Source organism: Amphiura filiformis, chromosome 13 (genome assembly GCF_039555335.1).
Source record: "Amphiura filiformis chromosome 13, Afil_fr2py, whole genome shotgun sequence".
NCBI lineage: Eukaryota > Metazoa > Echinodermata > Ophiuroidea > Amphilepidida > Amphiuridae > Amphiura > Amphiura filiformis.
Genome location: NC_092640.1, coordinates 45,555,218 through 45,574,861, shown reverse-complemented (window position 1 = coordinate 45,574,861; position 19,644 = coordinate 45,555,218). Strand labels below are relative to the sequence as shown.

At 36.9% G+C, this 19,644-nt stretch overlaps 1 protein-coding gene across 1 annotated transcript in view; it reads left to right on the top strand.

Annotated features, from left to right (window-relative positions):
- LOC140168411 (mitochondrial sodium/calcium exchanger protein-like) overlaps positions 1-18,399 on the top strand; it is a 96,027-nt gene extending 77,628 nt beyond the window's left edge. Inside the window, exons 9-17 of the mRNA XM_072191798.1 lie at positions 644-757; positions 1,526-1,686; positions 2,472-2,604; positions 3,115-3,236; positions 4,158-4,235; positions 5,216-5,291; positions 5,977-6,057; positions 7,371-7,435; positions 14,213-18,399. Coding sequence (XP_072047899.1) covers positions 644-757; positions 1,526-1,686; positions 2,472-2,604; positions 3,115-3,236; positions 4,158-4,235; positions 5,216-5,291; positions 5,977-6,057; positions 7,371-7,435; positions 14,213-14,398 — 1,016 coding nt within the window. The 3' untranslated portion in view covers positions 14,399-18,399. The remainder of the gene's footprint in view (positions 1-643; positions 758-1,525; positions 1,687-2,471; positions 2,605-3,114; positions 3,237-4,157; positions 4,236-5,215; positions 5,292-5,976; positions 6,058-7,370; positions 7,436-14,212) is intronic.
- The last annotated feature ends 1,245 nt before the right edge of the window (positions 18,400-19,644 follow it).

Sequence of the window (19,644 nt, the reverse complement as noted above, 5' to 3'; positions counted from 1 at the left end):
TATCTTTAAATAAACCAAATAAGTGACAAAACAGTAGCCTTTATTTACAATGTATCCTCCCTATCTGGTGAGTAGTTTACAATTTAAAAACACGGAAGTTGACATTTAATATTAAGATTTTTTGGCAATCTAGAAATAAATCGTGACCCGCAAACAAACCTTTTTACAGGCCTTCTTTTAAATTGCTGTTTTAGTTATTTACAACCTTTGATACATCCCTTCCTATTATCATAACCTATATGTTCCACAGCATCACCCAACATTTATTTCTTAATGTGATGTCAAGTTCCAATATCTGTGGTGTACCTTGCTCTTTTTCTTTAAAGAGTCAGTCACACATTCAATTCCCTGTGGATGATTTGAAAAAGATCTTGCACAGAGGGAGTATGTTTTTCAAATGTAATTGGTCAGGGTTAATCATTTTGAAACTCATACTCCCCTTGTATTATGGCTTTACATATATCTTCCACAACTGGAGTAAGTATTTCAAATGGAAGTTACCCAAAATGTCTATTCCATTTGAAACCCATTCTCCCACTGTTGAAGACTTCAGCTAAATCTTCCACAGGGGGAATGTGGATTTTGAATGGAATATCCCAATTTTGCAGGTGATGCATTGTGTGTGTTTTATTTTCCTAAACAGGTGTATTAGAAGCATCAGATCAGCTTGCAATAGCAGCTGCAGTAGGGCTACCAGCACCGAGACGAGCGCCCTCAGTATCACAAATGGGCCCTCAAGGCGATAATTCTGTAGATGGTATGTAACACTTATCTTATTTACACTAGGAGAAAATTTGATTTTGACTTACATGCTATCAAATTTGGTACCAAACATAGTCTAAACAGTTATTTGATTACAGCATCCTAAGTTGCTACCTAATGTTCCTTAGGAGCATCATTCAGTCAAATTCAGTGCCAAGAATAGTGTAAATATGTACAGTCGCTATTCCATTACGACTTCCAAAGTCACTATCAAATATCCTTTAGAAGCATCAGTTAGTAGAATTAAGTTGACTGATGTGCTTTTGAATTGCACCTTTTGCTAGTAGAAGCAGCCTAATTTTAATTTGTGCTTTTCACATGCGTTTTGCTGAATAACGATTTAATTCAATTTCAAATTTCCCTGAAGACTATATCAATTTTATTTGTAATCACCCTCTGCTTTGAATAAGCTATAATGCCGATAGCGAGTGATAGGCAAAAGTGATGCATGCTGGGAATGAAAAGGGCTCAAATTCACTGTCACAGGTGATGAATTTGATAGCTTTTGAGCCCTTTTCATTCCCAGCATGCATCATGTTTGCGTAACAATTGCTATCAGCAATATACTTTATTGATTTGAGGTAGTCCTTTGTCACAATTGAATGTATTTGGGTCACAATTGAATAGCAACTGTTTCCTAGCGATTTGAAGCTGCACCCAATTAAATGCGCACTGACATCACTGCCACATCGGTGAAAATTGTATGAAATTAAAGCTTGAAAAGTTTCTGTTTCTAAATTGTTTTAATCTTAACTCCTCACAGATGGCTTTATGACACCATTACTAGCTGGGTTTGCAAGGAGATATGAAGAAGAACAAGAAGAACACAGTGCCATCGCTAATCTATTCATAGCTCTCAACCCTGTAGACTCGGAGAACTGGAAAAGAAAATCTATATTTGGAAAAGCTTATGAAATTTTCAAGGTAATGTGTTACACCAACGTTTTGTGTCAAATGAAGCGATTTTGAGATTAGAATCAGAAGAACTATAAAACTTTTAAGACTCTGATTTTTTAGTTTTTGGCAAGGTTTTTCAGTGGTCTGCCGATTTGGTGCTGTTTACATCATAAACACAGAAGTGGGGTTCTGACTGGCTTATTGAATCATCACATCAGCACCTCATTCGCCGATCAAACTGCATAGCATCGCAAAACCTAGTTCTTTTTACAAGATATTCAGGTTCAGCTGTTGAACACCTTTGAAGGACCTTCCTGAATACGATAGTATAAGGCCTCAAAATAAACAATTAAAGGAGGATTTCGTGATCCTAGCATCCTCTTTTTATGACATTCTTCAGTAGATATCCACGAAAAAAGCTTATTCCCAAAATTTCAGTTGATTCCAATTTTGCGATTTATGCATGATTATGTGTTTTACACTGCTCCATAGCCCACTGTTGTAATTTCGTTCTGGTATACCAGAACGAAATTCGAATTTGGCGATATTTTTACTAAACGAATTAATATGCAAGAACTATTTGGTACATAAACATTATGTAGCCAGAGGTATCCAGTGGTATAAAAATCTCAACTTTTTTTGAGAAAAGTGGGGGATGAGGCTGTGGATCACGAAATGCCCTTTTAACAGTGCCAATAATAGAATATGTGGTGATGAGGATAGCTATGAATAGAATAAAGTACACAACTTGCAGAGATAGGGGCAGAGGTGATGTTCCAGTGATCTAATATCTACTTGTTTGTCCTTTGCAGCTTCCAATCCAATTTATGCTGCAGTTAACAGTACCAATAGTAGACTATGATGAGGATAGGCATGGATGGAACCAGTTACTTAATGTCTTGCAGTGTATAACAGGGCCAATGTTTTGTTTGGGAGTAACTAAAGGTAAGCTTATGATTGTACGTACTACTACCAATATCAGAGAAATACAGCACTTAAAATTTGGAGTCAAACAAATGGTTCTGTTCGACAGGTGAGCTATAGCTCAGTAATTTGACCTAAATGGGAATAAAAGTTCATGTTCTTTATTTCAATCAAATTTGAACAAATATAATAGATTCATTTGATGATAATGTTTATCAAATAGCTCAAGTCCTTCCTATAAGTGTCTATATGAATACATTTTCCCCGTTTATTCATTTGGGTAACCATTACAACAGTCGTGCCAAAGAATTGAAGTTTGGACTAAGTGTAGGCCCATTGCAACCAGTCTCAATATCAGACATGCTCAATTTTCCCCTGAAACAAGAATTATTGTTTCCATCTTACAAAACATGCCAGTGGTGAGTATAACTGCAAATATGCATGAAAAAATGAAATAATGGAATCTCATAACAAACCACAATTGTTATTGGCATAATTATAATGGCTGTAATTTGTGTTCTTTATTTTCAGCTGTATCAGTACATATACATGGCAATTTGTATCTTTGGGAGTTAATGCTGCCTCTATGTGTTATATTAGCCATAGTCATTTTTATTACCTCCAAGAGGGATTCACATCCAGTCTATCACTTTGTAAGTATCTATAAACATTTGAATTGATTTAAAAGAATAATTAAAGGCAAGTGCAGGAGCCATATTTTGCCAGTTTTTGCCATTTCACTAAAAAAACTGCAGTGTACATGTACTTCAATATTAATACATTGATCTGAAAGGAAATGAGTCAAGGAAGCCATCAATTGCATTTAGATTGCCATAGGTCTTGCAGCTCTTGAGTTAAGACCAATGATATATCAAAAAGAAAAAGTTTTGGGCCTTTTCCCCTTCTGAGAAAAATCATGCACATACATGGAGTAGAAATGACACTCCTTATATCTATTATTTGCCTCAATATTTGAGTGCAAACATAACTAGGTCATGCTCTCCTCCAACATTGGAAATAACTTAAATTAAGTCTGATACCACCAGACTTCTTCATACAAAGGTTATGCTGGTCTGGACACATAATAAACAACTAGTGATCTTCTAAATAACGCAGTTCCAAGGTATGAAATAAGGTTAACACAGTCCTCTGCTCTCCTACTACTCACTTCCTCATCATTGTTAAAGTGTGAGGTGTCCTTTACGTGAAGTAAAGAAGTGGAGCTTTGGGCTTTTTTAGAACTGAGCCTCTTGTTTCGGCATTTATTATCACCACGGAACATAGCACTCAAAAACTCCAAAGAAGCACACACTTTGAATTAACTTTTACCAGGTATGTGGCAAAATAAACCAGAGTACACTTTTGCCCTTATGAGCAACACACAACAAAATAGTGGTGTGGAGAACATAATATAACCTCTTTGAAATTGTCAGACATCTGCATGCCTAAACAAGCATAAGGTTTCCAAACAGCATCAGGGCAATAATATTTATCAATTAAATACCACATTTACAGCAGCTTGTTGTGTTGAGATTCAATCTCATCTTTTTCCATTTATATTTTTCTCCATACAGCTATTTCCGTATTTAGGATTTTTAGTATCTGTTCTATGGATCTATAGCATTGCCAATGAAATAGTTAATTTATTACAAGTAAGTACACCTTGTGTCCATTTTGCAAATACTTAGTCAATCTTACTTGTGATTTAATAGGGTTTTACATGTGACATATCAAACGTAAGATCCATTGGGCTATTGCAGTTAAAATCCATACATGTACATCCCTGTGGAAAACACATCCTCAATCTCCCACAAGGGATGTAAATTTCAAATGAAGTAACCCATTCAAGTATTAACCATTTGAAATTCACACTCCCTGTGTGGGAGATTAAGGTCATGTCTTTGGTAGGGGGTGTATGGATTTCATCTGGAATAGCCCATTATAAGTCTTTGTGAATTGGATACCTGTTTAGGGTAGTTCTTTCTGCCTCTTTAGAGAAGCGACTATAAGGTCTAATCTGCCTGTTACGCACATGTAACAATGTTACATCTTTGTGTGCACTTGTACCTATTTATGCAGCAATTCATTTGTCAAAATTTTCACCTACCGACAAGAAAGACAAAGGTTACAGTATAGTGCTAAGGATGCATCAGAATTATTGGATTTTCTAAAAAAATCTGTTTAAAATTGTATCAAATGCAACAAATAATGGAATGCTCTGTACAAGCAAACTTCATTTAGAACACAAAGGAGATAACATGGCTTACAGCAATCCGATATTTGGTGCAGCTTTGGAACCTTCAAATTCAAACCACACTCAATATTAGGGAACAAACCAAATGATCGATGACGTCTTATAAACGAAACTAGTTTCGTTTAGGGGGAGGGGGTAAAATACTCGATTACGTTTGTACAAAAACATCGGTCTGAAGAATGTGTCATTATTATTATTATGTCTAAATATTCAACATTTTATTATTACGTTTCTGGCAGGGAGGGATGGGGTCGGCTGAGAAACGAAACTAGTTACGTTTATAGGACGTCATCGATCTTTTGGTTTGTTCCCTTACTCCTTGTAATGAACAAATATTGACAAATTGTTTGACTGACATGTTTTCATTCATCTTTTCAGATGTTTGGAGTGCAATTTTCATTAAGCACAGAAGTACTAGGACTCACATTACTAGCATGGGGCAATAGTATAGGAGGTAGGTAATGCATATCAAACAGAGTCAAGCTATACCGTTTTTCAACCTGATCACTATAGTGTTCGCATAGGTACAGACACAAAATGGCTGCCTCAATGCTTTGATGTCACTGACACATCAGGGTGAAAATGGTATAAATGCTAAGAGGGCAAGTGGGCTCAATATGGCACAGAGTAGGGCTGTCGATTAAAAACCAAATATATGGAAGCAGTGATTTGGTCAGAACATTTTGATCAAAATATCTTTATAACCAGATGGCACATTTTAAGAACAAAAAATTAAATGTTTTTAAAAAACATCCATCTCTGAAGAACTAGATTCTAGTGTGAATACAGCTTGTTAATTATCTAGTTCAGTGTCAAAGATTGGAACAGGTTACATGGGTATTATGATGAAGGATGTTAGACAGTCATGAGAGAGAAAAAAAAGATGCACCTTGCAGCCATCATGTATTGATCAATCAAGATAATAGTAGATACAAGATGTTGGCAGCGACATAAAGGGAATGTTGGATATATATTTTCCTAATACTTTCCTTCAATGCACAGCCAAGGAGATTTGCAGTTCAAGAATCATTTAATAATCTTTAAGTTCCTTTTTAATTGGTAATTCCTTCATATTTAAATTCATGTGTGTCAACCTAATGCACAATATTTGCTTCTCAATTATTTTTTTTTCTTTTCAGATCTTGTATCAGACATCACAGTAGCTAAGCAAGGCTTCCCTCGTATGGCAATAGCAGCATGCTTTGGAGGACCTCTCTTCAGTATCCTTTGCTTGATTAGTTAAATAAACATGTGACTAGTATACAAAAAAGATGTAGTGGGCTGGCTTCCCAGACCAGTAGTGTACCACTGGGTCAAATATCAAAGTCATTCTGTTAGGCCATTCCTAGAATGAATATTGAGATCTATGACGAAATGGGAGTGAAATTTGCAATCTAAATCTTATGTGGACAAAATGGGGTAATTTCTATCTGAAACTGGTGCAAGGAAAGATGCGCTCGTTACAAGTTATTGTTGGGTTCTGGTATTGCTTTACTACCCCTCGTACCTATCCTGGCCAAGAGTCAGTGGTGGGACTGGTTGCTGCAATGGTGAACAAAGATGGTAAACAAAGATCTTCCGTTGAGCAGGTGTGGACCATGCTTTATAAAATAACCTGAAGAGATGAGACTTAAAGAGTCTGGACTCTGAATAGCCCAGGATGCTAGGGTGAATCTGCTTATTGAATTACCTTGCATGGAAACAAAAAGAGTCTACCTCCTTCATTAAGTTGCAAAAACCCAACATTCAACAACAACATGAGCATTCAATTTTGAGCGTTATAAAGGTATGCACTTTTAAATGAGCATTATCAGTTCAACACATTGCGCGGAGAAGACAAAGAATCACACACTGTAATCACAGTTTGCAGGGCACATAGTACAATAACTTGAAGGTATACTATGTAACCCTCCATGGGCAACACACTAACATGGCAGAGTCCTAACTAATCTCTTTAGTGTTTCCACAAATAACTTTGCTGCTTTTTTGCTCTGTCACGTATTCAGTAGTTCAGACTAGTCTTGAGATCCACAGATTTGGGGATGACCTAACATGTCTTATTTAATGCATTAGTTTAATCTGTTTATATTGGGAGTAACACACTTCAGTGACCAGTACTGCTTTCCAAGCAGGCCATCATATATAAAGTAAATGCATTGTGGCCTACATAGTATATATTATAAAATGAGACAGTTGAACATAAAATGCATTTAAAAAGTCAGCAAAAACAATAACATGAAATCAAAAATCAACAAATTTGCTTTGAATTATCCCGAAGACATATTTTCCATTAAGTTTGGATTGAGATGACAAATTGTTCCAAATATTAGCAGCCTGAAATGAAATGTGTGCAAACTAGAATTAATGTTGAATTTGAGCACAATCAGCGTATTAGAAGAATGATTTCTGGTTACACAAAGACGGTTATTATGAACAAATTCAAACTGATGATAAATATGTAGGACTAACCCATTTGAATATAGAAGATAAGCTAATTATGTTATCATTTTACCCTTAACCCACATCTCCATAGACATGCTTCTTGGTATAGGCATATCCTGTACTATAGCAGCCATTAGGAATGATGGAGTCTTTCATGTAAGTACAATTTGTTCCAAACTTTAATCCAAAAGAGATTTTGCTGAAGTGGAGATGGTGGATCATGGTGGATCACTGATACAAGATCTGTCCCAATTTTAACCCCCACACATGTGGGGTTTATGTTATCGCCCAGATAGTGGGGTTACTTATGGTTATGGCTTGTTATTTGTGGGAGGTAATGGAACATTTTGAGATTTTGGTCTTAAATGATAGGTAAGGGTTCCAGGAACTCAAATCAAATTGTTACCATTTTTTTCTCCCAGCCCCTTGGCAGCCATCTTGAATTTCAAAATGGCCGCCATTTCCTACATATTTTGGACAATAACTCGGCTTCTGAGCTCCACATCAAGCTGAAAATGGTGGCAATACCCATGTTTATGGTGTCAAGGATTACAATGAAGGCATATACAGGGTTATACGTCATTTCGTTTGGCGGCCATCTTGGATTTCAAAATGGCTGCCATCATGAAATATGTTTTGGCTATATCTGAAGTTGTGAGCCACACAACAAGCTTAAAATGGTGGCAACATCCATGTTTATGATGCAAACGATTGCAAATAAAGCATATACATGTACAAAGGTGCAGGGCTACAATGTTTATCTTAAATTTAGACTTACTTAAACCGGTAGCAATAATAATACACATTTTTATAATGCTAAGGATAGCAAAAAGAATTCCAAGAAAGTTACATATTTGATGGCCACCTTAGATTTCAAAATGACCACTGGAATATATTTGGGGTTATACTTCTTGACATTTGTAAGGTATTGCATAATTGCAGGCTCTGCATAATTGTTTCTAGACTGAGACATGAATTTTAAGTAAACCATTAAGAGCTGAAACTTACTAGATTGACTGTAACACACCATTATAGTTACTCTCTCCATCTTAATGCTTGTTTCTGGCTCAGCCAGTGTGTTGCAAGAGTCCTTCCTAGCATTGTACTTACACAGTTCAGTACATTCTAAGTTATTACTCTTGCAGGTACAGCGTATTGTAGAACACATAGTTCTTACACAGTTACATCTAAGTTCTGTGACTGATTCCGGATTTCCGGTGTACACACTCCACAGGTGTTAACACTGGTATTAATTTAGATCCATCTTTGCACCATCCAAGTGTACATGTAATAACTGGGTGCAAAACGTCATCCTGTGCCCATATGCTGGCTTGAAGATGAGCACAGTGAATATGCTGTACCAAGCGTTTGGAGGAAGCGTGTCAATACCCTGCGTAGGTTTAAGCTTTTGAACCTTTTCCACCGCAGGGAAGTATCAGTAGTGGCTGCTACATATTTGGTACTGAGCAGCGTGCACATGAATCCCTCGCAGCCACATAACTTCAGGTGATGATACGTTTCCTTTGCCAAGATCTTGGATATTTACAACATTGTCTGGTGCTTTTTGAGAAGGCAGATTTCTTCGCCATTCCACTTATTCGTCCGGCGGTATATATATTATGTCATCTTTGAGGGTCAACTTCATGTTGTAGGTATCAAAGATGACACAACCTGCTGTATAATTCTTGAGGAGTGATTTAATATTGGTAACAAATGCTTTTGCAATATCATCAAAGGTGCGGAATGTATTGCTTACGACACTAACGATTGCCTGGACAACTGCCATTGCATCTATTATCAAGTGTTTGTTAAAGAGACTGAGGATGGATTACCACTTACTTGTAGTTACTGCTGATCTGTTCCAGTTGACTTTCTCAAGGACTATTTCAAATGAATTGTCATCATTGTCTACATTTGCTGAAGCTGCAGATTCGTCAGTTTGCTCCTCCTCTGAAAGACTTATCAATGCATGAATGAGCTGACTCTTGTTTTTCATTGGAAGAAGGTGTCCAGTAGTGTTCATCAAAGTAGAGTTTATGGCATTGTGTTCATACTGAGATATCACCTCTTCAAGTTCCGTCTGTCTCTGTGATTTTGCTACAACCTGTAGCCTTGACAACATTGTACATTCTGATTTGAGGTGCAAGACTTCACCACTGGCTTTCAGTTTGACCGTTTTGCCGAGTTTATCCCAATTTGGTACCTTAACATTGTCATTTGTTTCCAGAGGCTTTTATCTCCATTGATTCGTAACAAAGTCAAATTTTGCTCTCTCACCTCTGCTTTCAAAACCTAAAATCGACTGTTGTGTATGATCTTCGACAACCTGGTTAGTCATGACGTTATACAGATTTTCCTAAAAATGTGTCTTGACCCAATGCCTTTTAGTGCATGAATTTCTCTTTCCTGCTGTTGTGTCTTTGCCTGGGAAAGGATGTGGTGCTGATCTGCGGAGCTGGACGAAAGTCTAAAAATAGCCTAACGCTCTTCCTGGCTGATAAGGTCATTTCCAACTACACAAAGCCTGCAGTAACTGTCACCAGAAGAGATGTCTTAACAAACACATCAGACCTGAAGTGCAGTACTGACCATGGTACACAGGAGGAGGCAGACACCTTGGTGATCCTCCTTGGTCTTGAACTTGAGGTAGACTTGTTCACCCAAGTAGGGCCTGACAATCACAGGAATATCAGACAACAGCAGGGCCATAGCTTTGAAGTTTGAAACCTAATTAGAACTATGTCCCTTCCTGCTTTCCATGCACTGAAGGACGAATAAGTGGAATGGGGAAGAAATATCTCCTCTCAAAATTATTAGCAGTAGACAATGTTGTAAATGCCCTGCTAGATCTAGGCAAAGGAAAACGTACCATCACATGAAGTTATAAGTGGCTGCGAGGGATTCATGTGCATGCATGCTGCTCAGTAGCAAAGATGTAGCAGCTACTATTGCTGCTTCCCTGTGGTGGAAAAGGTTCCAAAAACTTATACCTACGCAGGGTATTGACAAGCTTCCTCCAACGCCCGGTGCTTTTTTACAGCATATCTACCGTGCGCATCTTCAAGCCAGCATATGGACACAGGATGACGTTTTGCACCCAGTTATTTATGATCCTTGTACACTAATGGTGCAAAGATGGATCTAAAATTAATGCCGGTGTTAACGTCTGTGGAGTGTGCACCGGAATCAGTTGCAGAACTTGGAACCTATTAGATGTAACTGTGCAAAGACTATGTACTCTACAATGCGATGTACCTGCAAAATTAATAACTTAATGTACTGAACTGTGTATTAGTGCAATTCTAGTGAGGACTGTTACAACACACTGATTGAGCCAGAAACAAGCGAGGAGATTGAGAGAGTAATTATAATGGTGTATTACAGTCAAGCTAGTAAGTTTCAGTTCTTAATGGTTTACCTAAAATTCATGCAATCAAAATTGGAAACAATTATGTAGAACCTGCAATTATGCAGTACCTTACAAAATGTTAAGAAGTGCAAGTCAAAATATGATAATAATGGTGGCCATTTTGAAATCTAAGGTGGCCATCAAATAATGTAACTTTCTTGGAACTTTTTTTTTAATTTTTGGCAGTATAAACATGTGTATTACTATTGCTACCGGTTTAAGTAACTCTGAATTTAAGATAAATATTGTGGTCCGAAATATGTTGTATCTGTTTGAGATAGTGCTTGACTATGCCTTGAGAGTGGCTATAGATGGCAAGGAAGAAGCACTAGGATTCCAGCTTGAAAGGAGAAAGAGCAGACGAGTTGGGCCAGAAGTGGTAACCGACCTGGACTTCGCTGATGACATCACCCTACTGTCAGAAGAAATAAATCAAGCTCAGGAACTGCTGCAAAGGGTAGAAACATCAGTTGGAAGAGTCGGATTAAAGATGAATGCCACCAAGACAAAGTTCATGTCCTTTAACCAAGATCAGCAAGTTAACATCAGCACGAATAATGGTACAAAGCTAGATGAGGTGAAAGACTTCAAATACCTTGGAGCATGGATGGCTAGCACAGAGCATGATGTCAAAACACGCAAGGCAGCAGCTTGGAGAGCATGCAATAGCCTAAGCAAGATCTGGAAGTCTGCTCTACCAAAGAATTTCAAACTGAGGGTCTTCAGTGCAACAGTGGTGTCTGTGTTAACGTACGGATGTGAAGCCTGGACCATAACTCCCAAACTATCTAAAGAGCTGGACGGCTGTTACACCCGTATGCTTAGGGCAGTGTACAACATCCATTGGAAACAGCACATAAGCAACAAAAGAGTTGTATGGAGACCTCACAAGGCTTTCAGAGAAGATCAGAGAAAGGAGAACACGATTCGCTGGCCACTGCTTCAGAAGCAAGTGTGAACCTGTCGCCAACCTGATAAACTGGGCACCCAAACATGGAACAAGAAACCCTGGTAGACCACCCTTACATATGTAGATGTACTCAAGCAAGACACGGACTGGAAGCATCTGACCTGGGAACGGCGATGCAGGACAGGAGGATATGGAGAGCTGTCGTGGTTCGGGAAAACCACCCGAAATAAGCAAGTAAGCAAGCAATATGTTGTTTGTGGCGGCCATTTTGAAATCTAAGAGAGCTGCCAAACGAAATGCCCTGTACCTTTGTGTATATATATGCTTTATTTGCAAATCTTTTGCATCATAAACATGGTTATTGCCACCATTTTTAGCTTGCTTTGTGGCGCACAACTTCAGATATAGCCAAAAATGTGTTCATGATGGCAGCCATTTTGAAATCCAAGATGGCCGCCAAACAAAATGACGTATAACCCTGTATATGCCTTCATTGTAATCCTTGACATCATAAACATGGGTATTGCCACCATTTTCAGCTTGATGTGGAGCTCAGAAGCTAAGTTATAATCCAAAATATGTAAAAAATGGCGGCCATTTTGAAATTCAAGATGGCCGCCAAGGGGCTGGGTGAAAAAAATACAAGCGGCTAGGGGACGCAGGGGTAACCTTGTCAATCAAATATTATTCTATTGTCCACCAAAGTTAAGCTTATGACATCACCAATACGTTTATATCCGTGATCATTTCAATCGATAGGCAATTATCCCTAGAGGAACACTGTACGAAATTGACTAAGTTTAACGTGTGCGCATAAATGTGCATGGAATAAAAGTTATATAAATATAAAATATTACAATTTTAAATGAAATAGAAATTTATAATAATAATGAAAAATCATCACAATGTTATAAATAGGCCTAATGATAATAATAATAACATTTTAATGTGAAGGTCTAAATGCCATCCTGGCAAACACAAAACGTTTTTAAAGCGTTTTAAACAGGTTAGGCCTATATTTTTTGGTTTGTGTTTTGGTAAAAACGATTTAATAACATTAAATGTCGGGTTAAATAAAGGGCATGAAAACATTTTAAACAGTTTTACATGGAAACACACTACAAAAATATTTTTAAATGTTTTCGAAATGTTATTGAAAAATATTATCTGCAAACATTTTTGCCAATATTTTGTCACCACTTAGATAATGATAGGTTTGAGAATATTTGCAGTAAGTTATCAAAAAATGTTTTTGAATTTTATGAATAGGTTTTATTCCCTTTATATAGCCTTTATATAACCCGATATTTAAACATTTTCTGGCAACCTTTTCTAACCTTTTGCGAATGATGTCGAAAACTCAAAAACATTTTGTGTTTGCTGGGATAATTGAACATAATTCAAAATTGAATAACACAAAGACGCATTCCTATTTCTATTAACAATATGAGAATTATTAAAGTGCAAGCTTAGTTTTAACCAAATTAAAAATCACAAAGCGCGTTTTAATATAACATTTCTCTGGTATAACGTTACGAATTCATACTTAGGCCTATGATAAAAAAATGTTTAATTTCTTTAATAAAAGAAATCTTATAGGCCTATGCCTTATATTCTTATAATATTATCATTATTTTGTTTATATTTTTATTATTGTTTGTTTGTTTTAATCGTAATCATAAAGAATAAATTAAGTCATGGCATCCTGTTATTGAATGCTGAATCCAGGTACCTGACTGAATCACCTCGTAAAGTATTAAAGTGCGCCGCTATAGTTTAATTCCATATTTTTATCGATACATGGATCACTTATCGGATTAAGTATTGGACACAATAGATGAAGTATTTGATTGACAAGGTTACCCCTGCGTCCCCTAGCCGCTTGTAAAAAAATGGTAACAATTTGATTTGAGTTCCTGGAACTATTATCTATCATTTAAAGGAGTATTTCGTGATCCTAGCATCCTCTTTTTATGACATTTTCCAGTACATATCCACGAAAAAAGCATATTCCCAAAATTTCAGTTGATTCCGATATTGCGTTTGCGAGTTATGCATGATTATGGGTATTACACTGCTCCATAGACAATACGTTGTAATTTCGTTCTGGTGCACCAGAACGAAATTCAAATTCCACGATATCTTTGCTAAGCGAATTAATCTGCAAGAAATATTTTGTACATAAACATTATGTAGCCAGAGGTTTCCAGTGATATAAAAATCTCAACTTTTTTTGAGAAAAGTGGGGGATGAGGCTGTGGATCACGAAATGCCCTTTTAAGACCAAAATCTCAAAATGTTCCATTACCTCCCACAAAAAACATAGGGTACTACACTAAGATGGTAACCTGCTTGCCTCAATTAATCTGTTTAAAACATGCTCAGAGCGCTTCCATAACACTTCAAATACCGACTTAAACCTGGAAACAAACCAGAAATAATCGTAGTTTACAATTTTGCTCAGGTTTTTAAGCTTACATGGCCATTTTTGTCATTGAAAATTAACCTCAAATAAATGCCCCTTTCTAAAATTTACACACTCCTAAGCCATTCATTACTGATAATACAATATATCTAAATCTAAATTGTACCATTATTTATTTTCTCTTTTCAGGTGAGTTTCTCTCAACTTCAGATGGTGTTAGCTGGTGGGCTCGGTGTCAGTTTACTGTCGTCATTATTCTTTATGCTGTGTACTCGATTCAATGCAACCAGGATATATGGGTTCTACCTCTATGCACTATATCTAGGCTTCCTTGTCATTGCCTTACTTACAGAGTCAAAGGTCATCAAATGGTGATAGAGTCAACTATACAAGGTCAACAAGGTCTTAGAGTAATCAATTAAGCTATGCAAAGGTCATCAAAGTATAGTGAAGGTGCTAGAGTTGATGATGAAATAGTAACTAATGTAAAATGATGGTGAAATGATCAGCAAAGGTCAATAACGAAGTAATCAACAAAGGTCATGATCATTAGTGAACCTAGTAGGGTTTGGACATGATCATTGGCCAAAAGTAGTTGAGGCCATTATCAGGTGGGTAACTACCATCAGGTTAGAACAAATTGTTTGAATCAATTTAGAACAAGATGATGAAATTAGTCAGTTTTGTTACACAGTTCATGACAAAATTATGTATTTCTCACAATCTTATAATATATTAGACAATCATAGAGACAGCCAATAAGATGCTAATGTGTGTGAGAGTGAAGAACCACTCTACCTGTGTTCCTTTCAAAATTTGCTCTTCTGAAAATCATGCAAGATAATAGTACATGTAGATGTTCTCACAGAAATGTGATTAGTAGAGAGTAAGCGTGAAGAAATACTCTGGTTTTGCTCTTTTCTGAATCATGCAAGATAACAGCAGCAAATAACATGGAGTAGTGATTAGTTGCTAAATAAATGAAATAATACTGATGTATGTGATTGAGAGTGAAAAAAAATGCTTTTGCTTTTCTCAAAATCATATAAGGTGATAGCAAAGTAAGAGTATTAGTTGCTCAATAAAGTGTGAAGATCTACTGTGCCCTTCTCAAAATAAGCAAGAAGATATCAGGTGATCTCACAGAAGAGTGAGAGTGTTGAACTGCTCTGCTTATGCTCTTCTCAAAACCATGCAAGATGATAATAGTAGATTATAACACAGTAGAGTGATTAGTTGCTCATGAAAGAGGCTGAGAGTGTTGAACTACTCTGTGTATGTTCTTCTCAAAACCATGGAAGATAATAATAGTAGATTATTACACATAAGAGTAGTTTTGCTCATTTAAGAGGTTGACAGTGTTGAACTGTTCTGCCTATGCTCAAAATCAAAATAATTTTAGATTATAATTTGGAGTTTTCATATTTCAAAACCAAATTTTTTGACATTGACCTGACAGTTTCGTATGTCTTGGACGGCATACTTCCTCAGAGTGATTGGTATCCCATCATCCTCTTGGCTGCTGGCGAAATAGCTCCATCCCCAGGGGGCGCGGTCTTGAGGAAAGGATCATACATGTGATTAGTGCACAGAAGAATGATTAGCTGCTCATGTAAGAGGTTGAGAGTGTTGAACTATTTCGTGTATGCACTTCTCAAAACCATACAAGATGATAATGCCAATGGTAGATTGTTGCACAGAAAAGTGTTTGATTACTTCTATTCGCTGATCGCCAGGTCATCTCAAAACGAGGCTGTACCCGCAAAGTAGGTGCGTACGCCTGTCAAATGCATACTTTAATTATGTGTATGCATTGCAAAAGCCTTCTGGTGCATTAGAAAAGCATGAGAAATAAAGTGTGTGCGTTTGCAGGGAGAACCTGAATTGTTTTGGTAGCAAGATGGCAGATCTGTTCAAAGGGGCGAATAAGATGTTGAGAGTGATGAACCACAGTGCTGCCTTGCACCTGTTCCTTGCTGCCTTCCATGTACTGCTTGCAAATGTAAACACTATGATCTGAAACATGTAACAACACAGTTATCTATTATTAATCTTCATATGCCAGTACACTCATAAAATCACCTTCAGAATGGGGTGGGTACAAAACTCATACGCCATAGGTCCAACTTTGGTGTTGTGAAAGTTATTGGACTTCAGGTTTAAAATCATGCAAAAATTAGAAATTCAACAAAAATTGAGGGTGTTGCTGGATTATGGCTTTAAAGCTATCACTATCACTGATCAAGTGAGGAAACAATATGGTAATGAAGCTGTGCTGCTATAATGAGCTGTGCATAAAAATACAAATGAATACATGAATACAAAAGCCACCCAAGTCCATGGGAAGTGATTTTGAGAGAAAAACCTGTGTATCATTTTAATTCCTTCAGTTAGATTTACCTGGTCAATATGGTAAGTTTTATGTGCAAATGAGTGGATTAACCTGTATTAGGTATGACGATTAGCATTTCAGGGACTTTGTGGGGTTCATTTTAAATTTTGGACTTGGGTGGTTTTTTGAATCATATACAAAGAGAACAATGTTAGAATGAGATTACCACTGGTAAGATAATACAAAATAAAGCACATGGGTACGTATGTATAATGTTGATAAGCATTCTGCCATGTAATGTAAACCACACACTTTCCATTATTAAACCCATGTTTTTTCAAAAGTCACTCTCTAGCAATGAATGTGTTACAAGTGGACTTTTATACATACTGGATTTCAATCAATGTGTTACAAGACTCAAATCATGGAATTGGGCGATTCTTTCATACATGCTATTTTTCACATGCTCAATAGACACAGAGGATAAATTTGAGTTGTTCTTTCATACATATGACAGGCCTATGTATAGCAACAATTTCCCATGCTTAACTCAATTTGGCCAAAGTATGGACTTGGGTGGCTTTTGTATTCATATATTCAAATACCTGTATGGCTCAGCTGCAGGAAGATGTATGTCCATTTTAGCTGCTTGCTTTATGATTGCTTCTGATGTGCATGAGTTCACTCACTGTCGTTTGCATGCCCATAATAGGAGTGAATGAGAACATGTGCTATGAATATTGGCAATCATACATAAGGCAGCTGAAGGAGATATGACTTTGTGCCTCTGAGTTATCAATCTAGATTTATAATTTCAATAATTATGAAATTGTATACATTCCAAAGCAATGCTAAGATGTATTACTTCACATGACAATGAATATTGTATTATAATGTGTTACAGTACTAAGGTATTATTCATAAAGCACACATCAGTGCAGGGGGAACCAGGCCCGAGACACTCCTGCGCTATTTTGAGGACAGTACGCCATTTTGTGATTCTTACATAATTTATGGCTAATTATGGTGCAAGTCGGAACACTGTTCTGATATTGGTACAAAAATGTGACTCTTACATAAATTATAAATTTATTATAAATTGAGAATTATTAATTTAAACTTCAACACTACTTGTTTATTTCGCTTACCGGGAGCGCTTTCGAGGAACTTCCTCTTCATCAGCCGATGTTGTTAGCTCTGATGTTTTCTTGGAAACGGCTAAGGACCAACCTGATCATAATATAAATTATAAATTGTCGATGAATGTGATTATATTGTGAAGTCCCACATACCAGAGGTGTTAGTTCAATATGTAAGAAAAATATTTTACCAAATGACCCCATGTTGACATTGGCAAAATAAGCTTTATTTTTGCTTAAAATGGTATTGTGATTCATGACATTTCTTGTCTATCATTTTGGCCCCCTAGCTTACTGAATAAATATTGCTCACTACACCAGGTTTTTGAAACCTTCCCGATCTTGATTTGAAAAGGTCTATGAAGTAAGATTAGAATATTCTGAATTTGAATACCCATTGCCTTATGTCTTTGTTCTTAAATGTGCCTCTAGTTGGCATGACATCCTGCAATTAAGAGAGAGGGAAATTCTGAAAAGGTTAGTCTTAGACTTGATAGGAGAGTGTGGTTCAGTGGTTTTAGTTCTCACTTCTGGTGTATGAGGTCCTGCGTTTGATTCCTGGCAGTGAAAACTTGTCAGGATTGATTTGGGAAGAAAAAGTCTGAATTTAATTGGCAACATAAAAATTATATAGATTAAATCACCATTCTCCCTATGGTGCATTTTGAATTGGGAAATGAATCATAATGTAATTGCATCCTTAGAGGGAACATCAAGCAGCTACTAGTGTACAGAAGAGCAATACCTGTGCATGTATCTCACAGACAGTTACCAGAAGAGTATAGTGTTTACCCTGACTGTCCCAACTTGTCACAGTGTTCTAATGAACCCCAACTGAAATAAGCTTCATCAGAGGCTTTCGTGGGTTTTTCATGGTTGTTCAAAATCAAATCAAAATAGATAGTCCAGACCAGGGGTCCGCCAAATAGTGGTGCTGGCGGCACTTGTGGCGCCGCCGTGGCTTCTCGAGTGGCGCTAGCGGTTTAGATTTAAAAAAAATAATTAAAAATCAAATCAAATCAAACCCTTTGATCAAACTTCATCCATCAGGAATATCTCCAATTTTCTACATTTCAACATTAATGCGATTCCCATGTTATCCTTGTAAAGACAGGCTAATAGTACAAAATGTTGCACCAAATGACGTCACTTGCACCTCAAATTTAATTTTTAAAATTGATAGCTTCAGAGGGGGGACACCCCCTCTGACTCTCCATGGCGGTTTTAAATCACCGCGATGGTTGCTTCGCAGCCATTGAGTGGCGCTTTACAGTTTTCATGTGGCGCTTCAACAAATCTATTTGAGGAAGCCTGGTCCAGACTTTGTTATGTTTGTCATGGAGGTCAAAATAGTTCACCATGGGATTATTCTGACATGTGTCTGGTAAACTCCAAGTGACCATACGGGGACAATGCCGCAAACATGGGTACCATTTTCAGCCTTCTGGTATATCAATGACCCCTTTTCAAAGCCTATTTTGGTATATGAATGGGTCCTTTTTTCAAAATTTTCTCAATTTTTTCGGAAAACAGCCCAATTTTTCCTTAATCTAGCCAAAATTTTCAAAATTTTCCAAAAATGTTGGTTAAATTCGGCCGAAAATTTCGAATATTGGTATATCCATGGGTCCAAATTTCTTGAAAAATTGGTATATTTATGGGTCCACTTCCAAAATCTCAGCGGCACGCCCCTACCAGAACCAAACTTGAGTACCCCGGGGTAAACTTTGATTGAAGTGAATGCTTGTTTGTGTTGTGTGCAATGCACTGTGGTGATGCACAAACATTTGTAACACACAAGCTTAAGATGCCAATTGCTGTTCAATCTGGGCTTTCACCAATTCAGTTCAGTTCAGTTCAATAAATGCAGGAGGTTCGCTATTTTTGTTATACCCTAGTCTAATTCCTGAAGTGTGCTTTTATTAATTACAATCACCAGCCACAACTCTTATAGTATTAGACAAAATAGTGATGATGTAATTTAAGAACAGATATGTTATATTTTTGATAATAATGTGTACAAAGCAATTGTTCATATGATAATATATAATGATGTAGATTAGTGCTGTATTTTTCTGAAATTGGGAGTAGATCGATTGGTTGATTTTCTTAATGTATTCTGCGTCGTAATTGTTAGTCTGTTTGTTTAT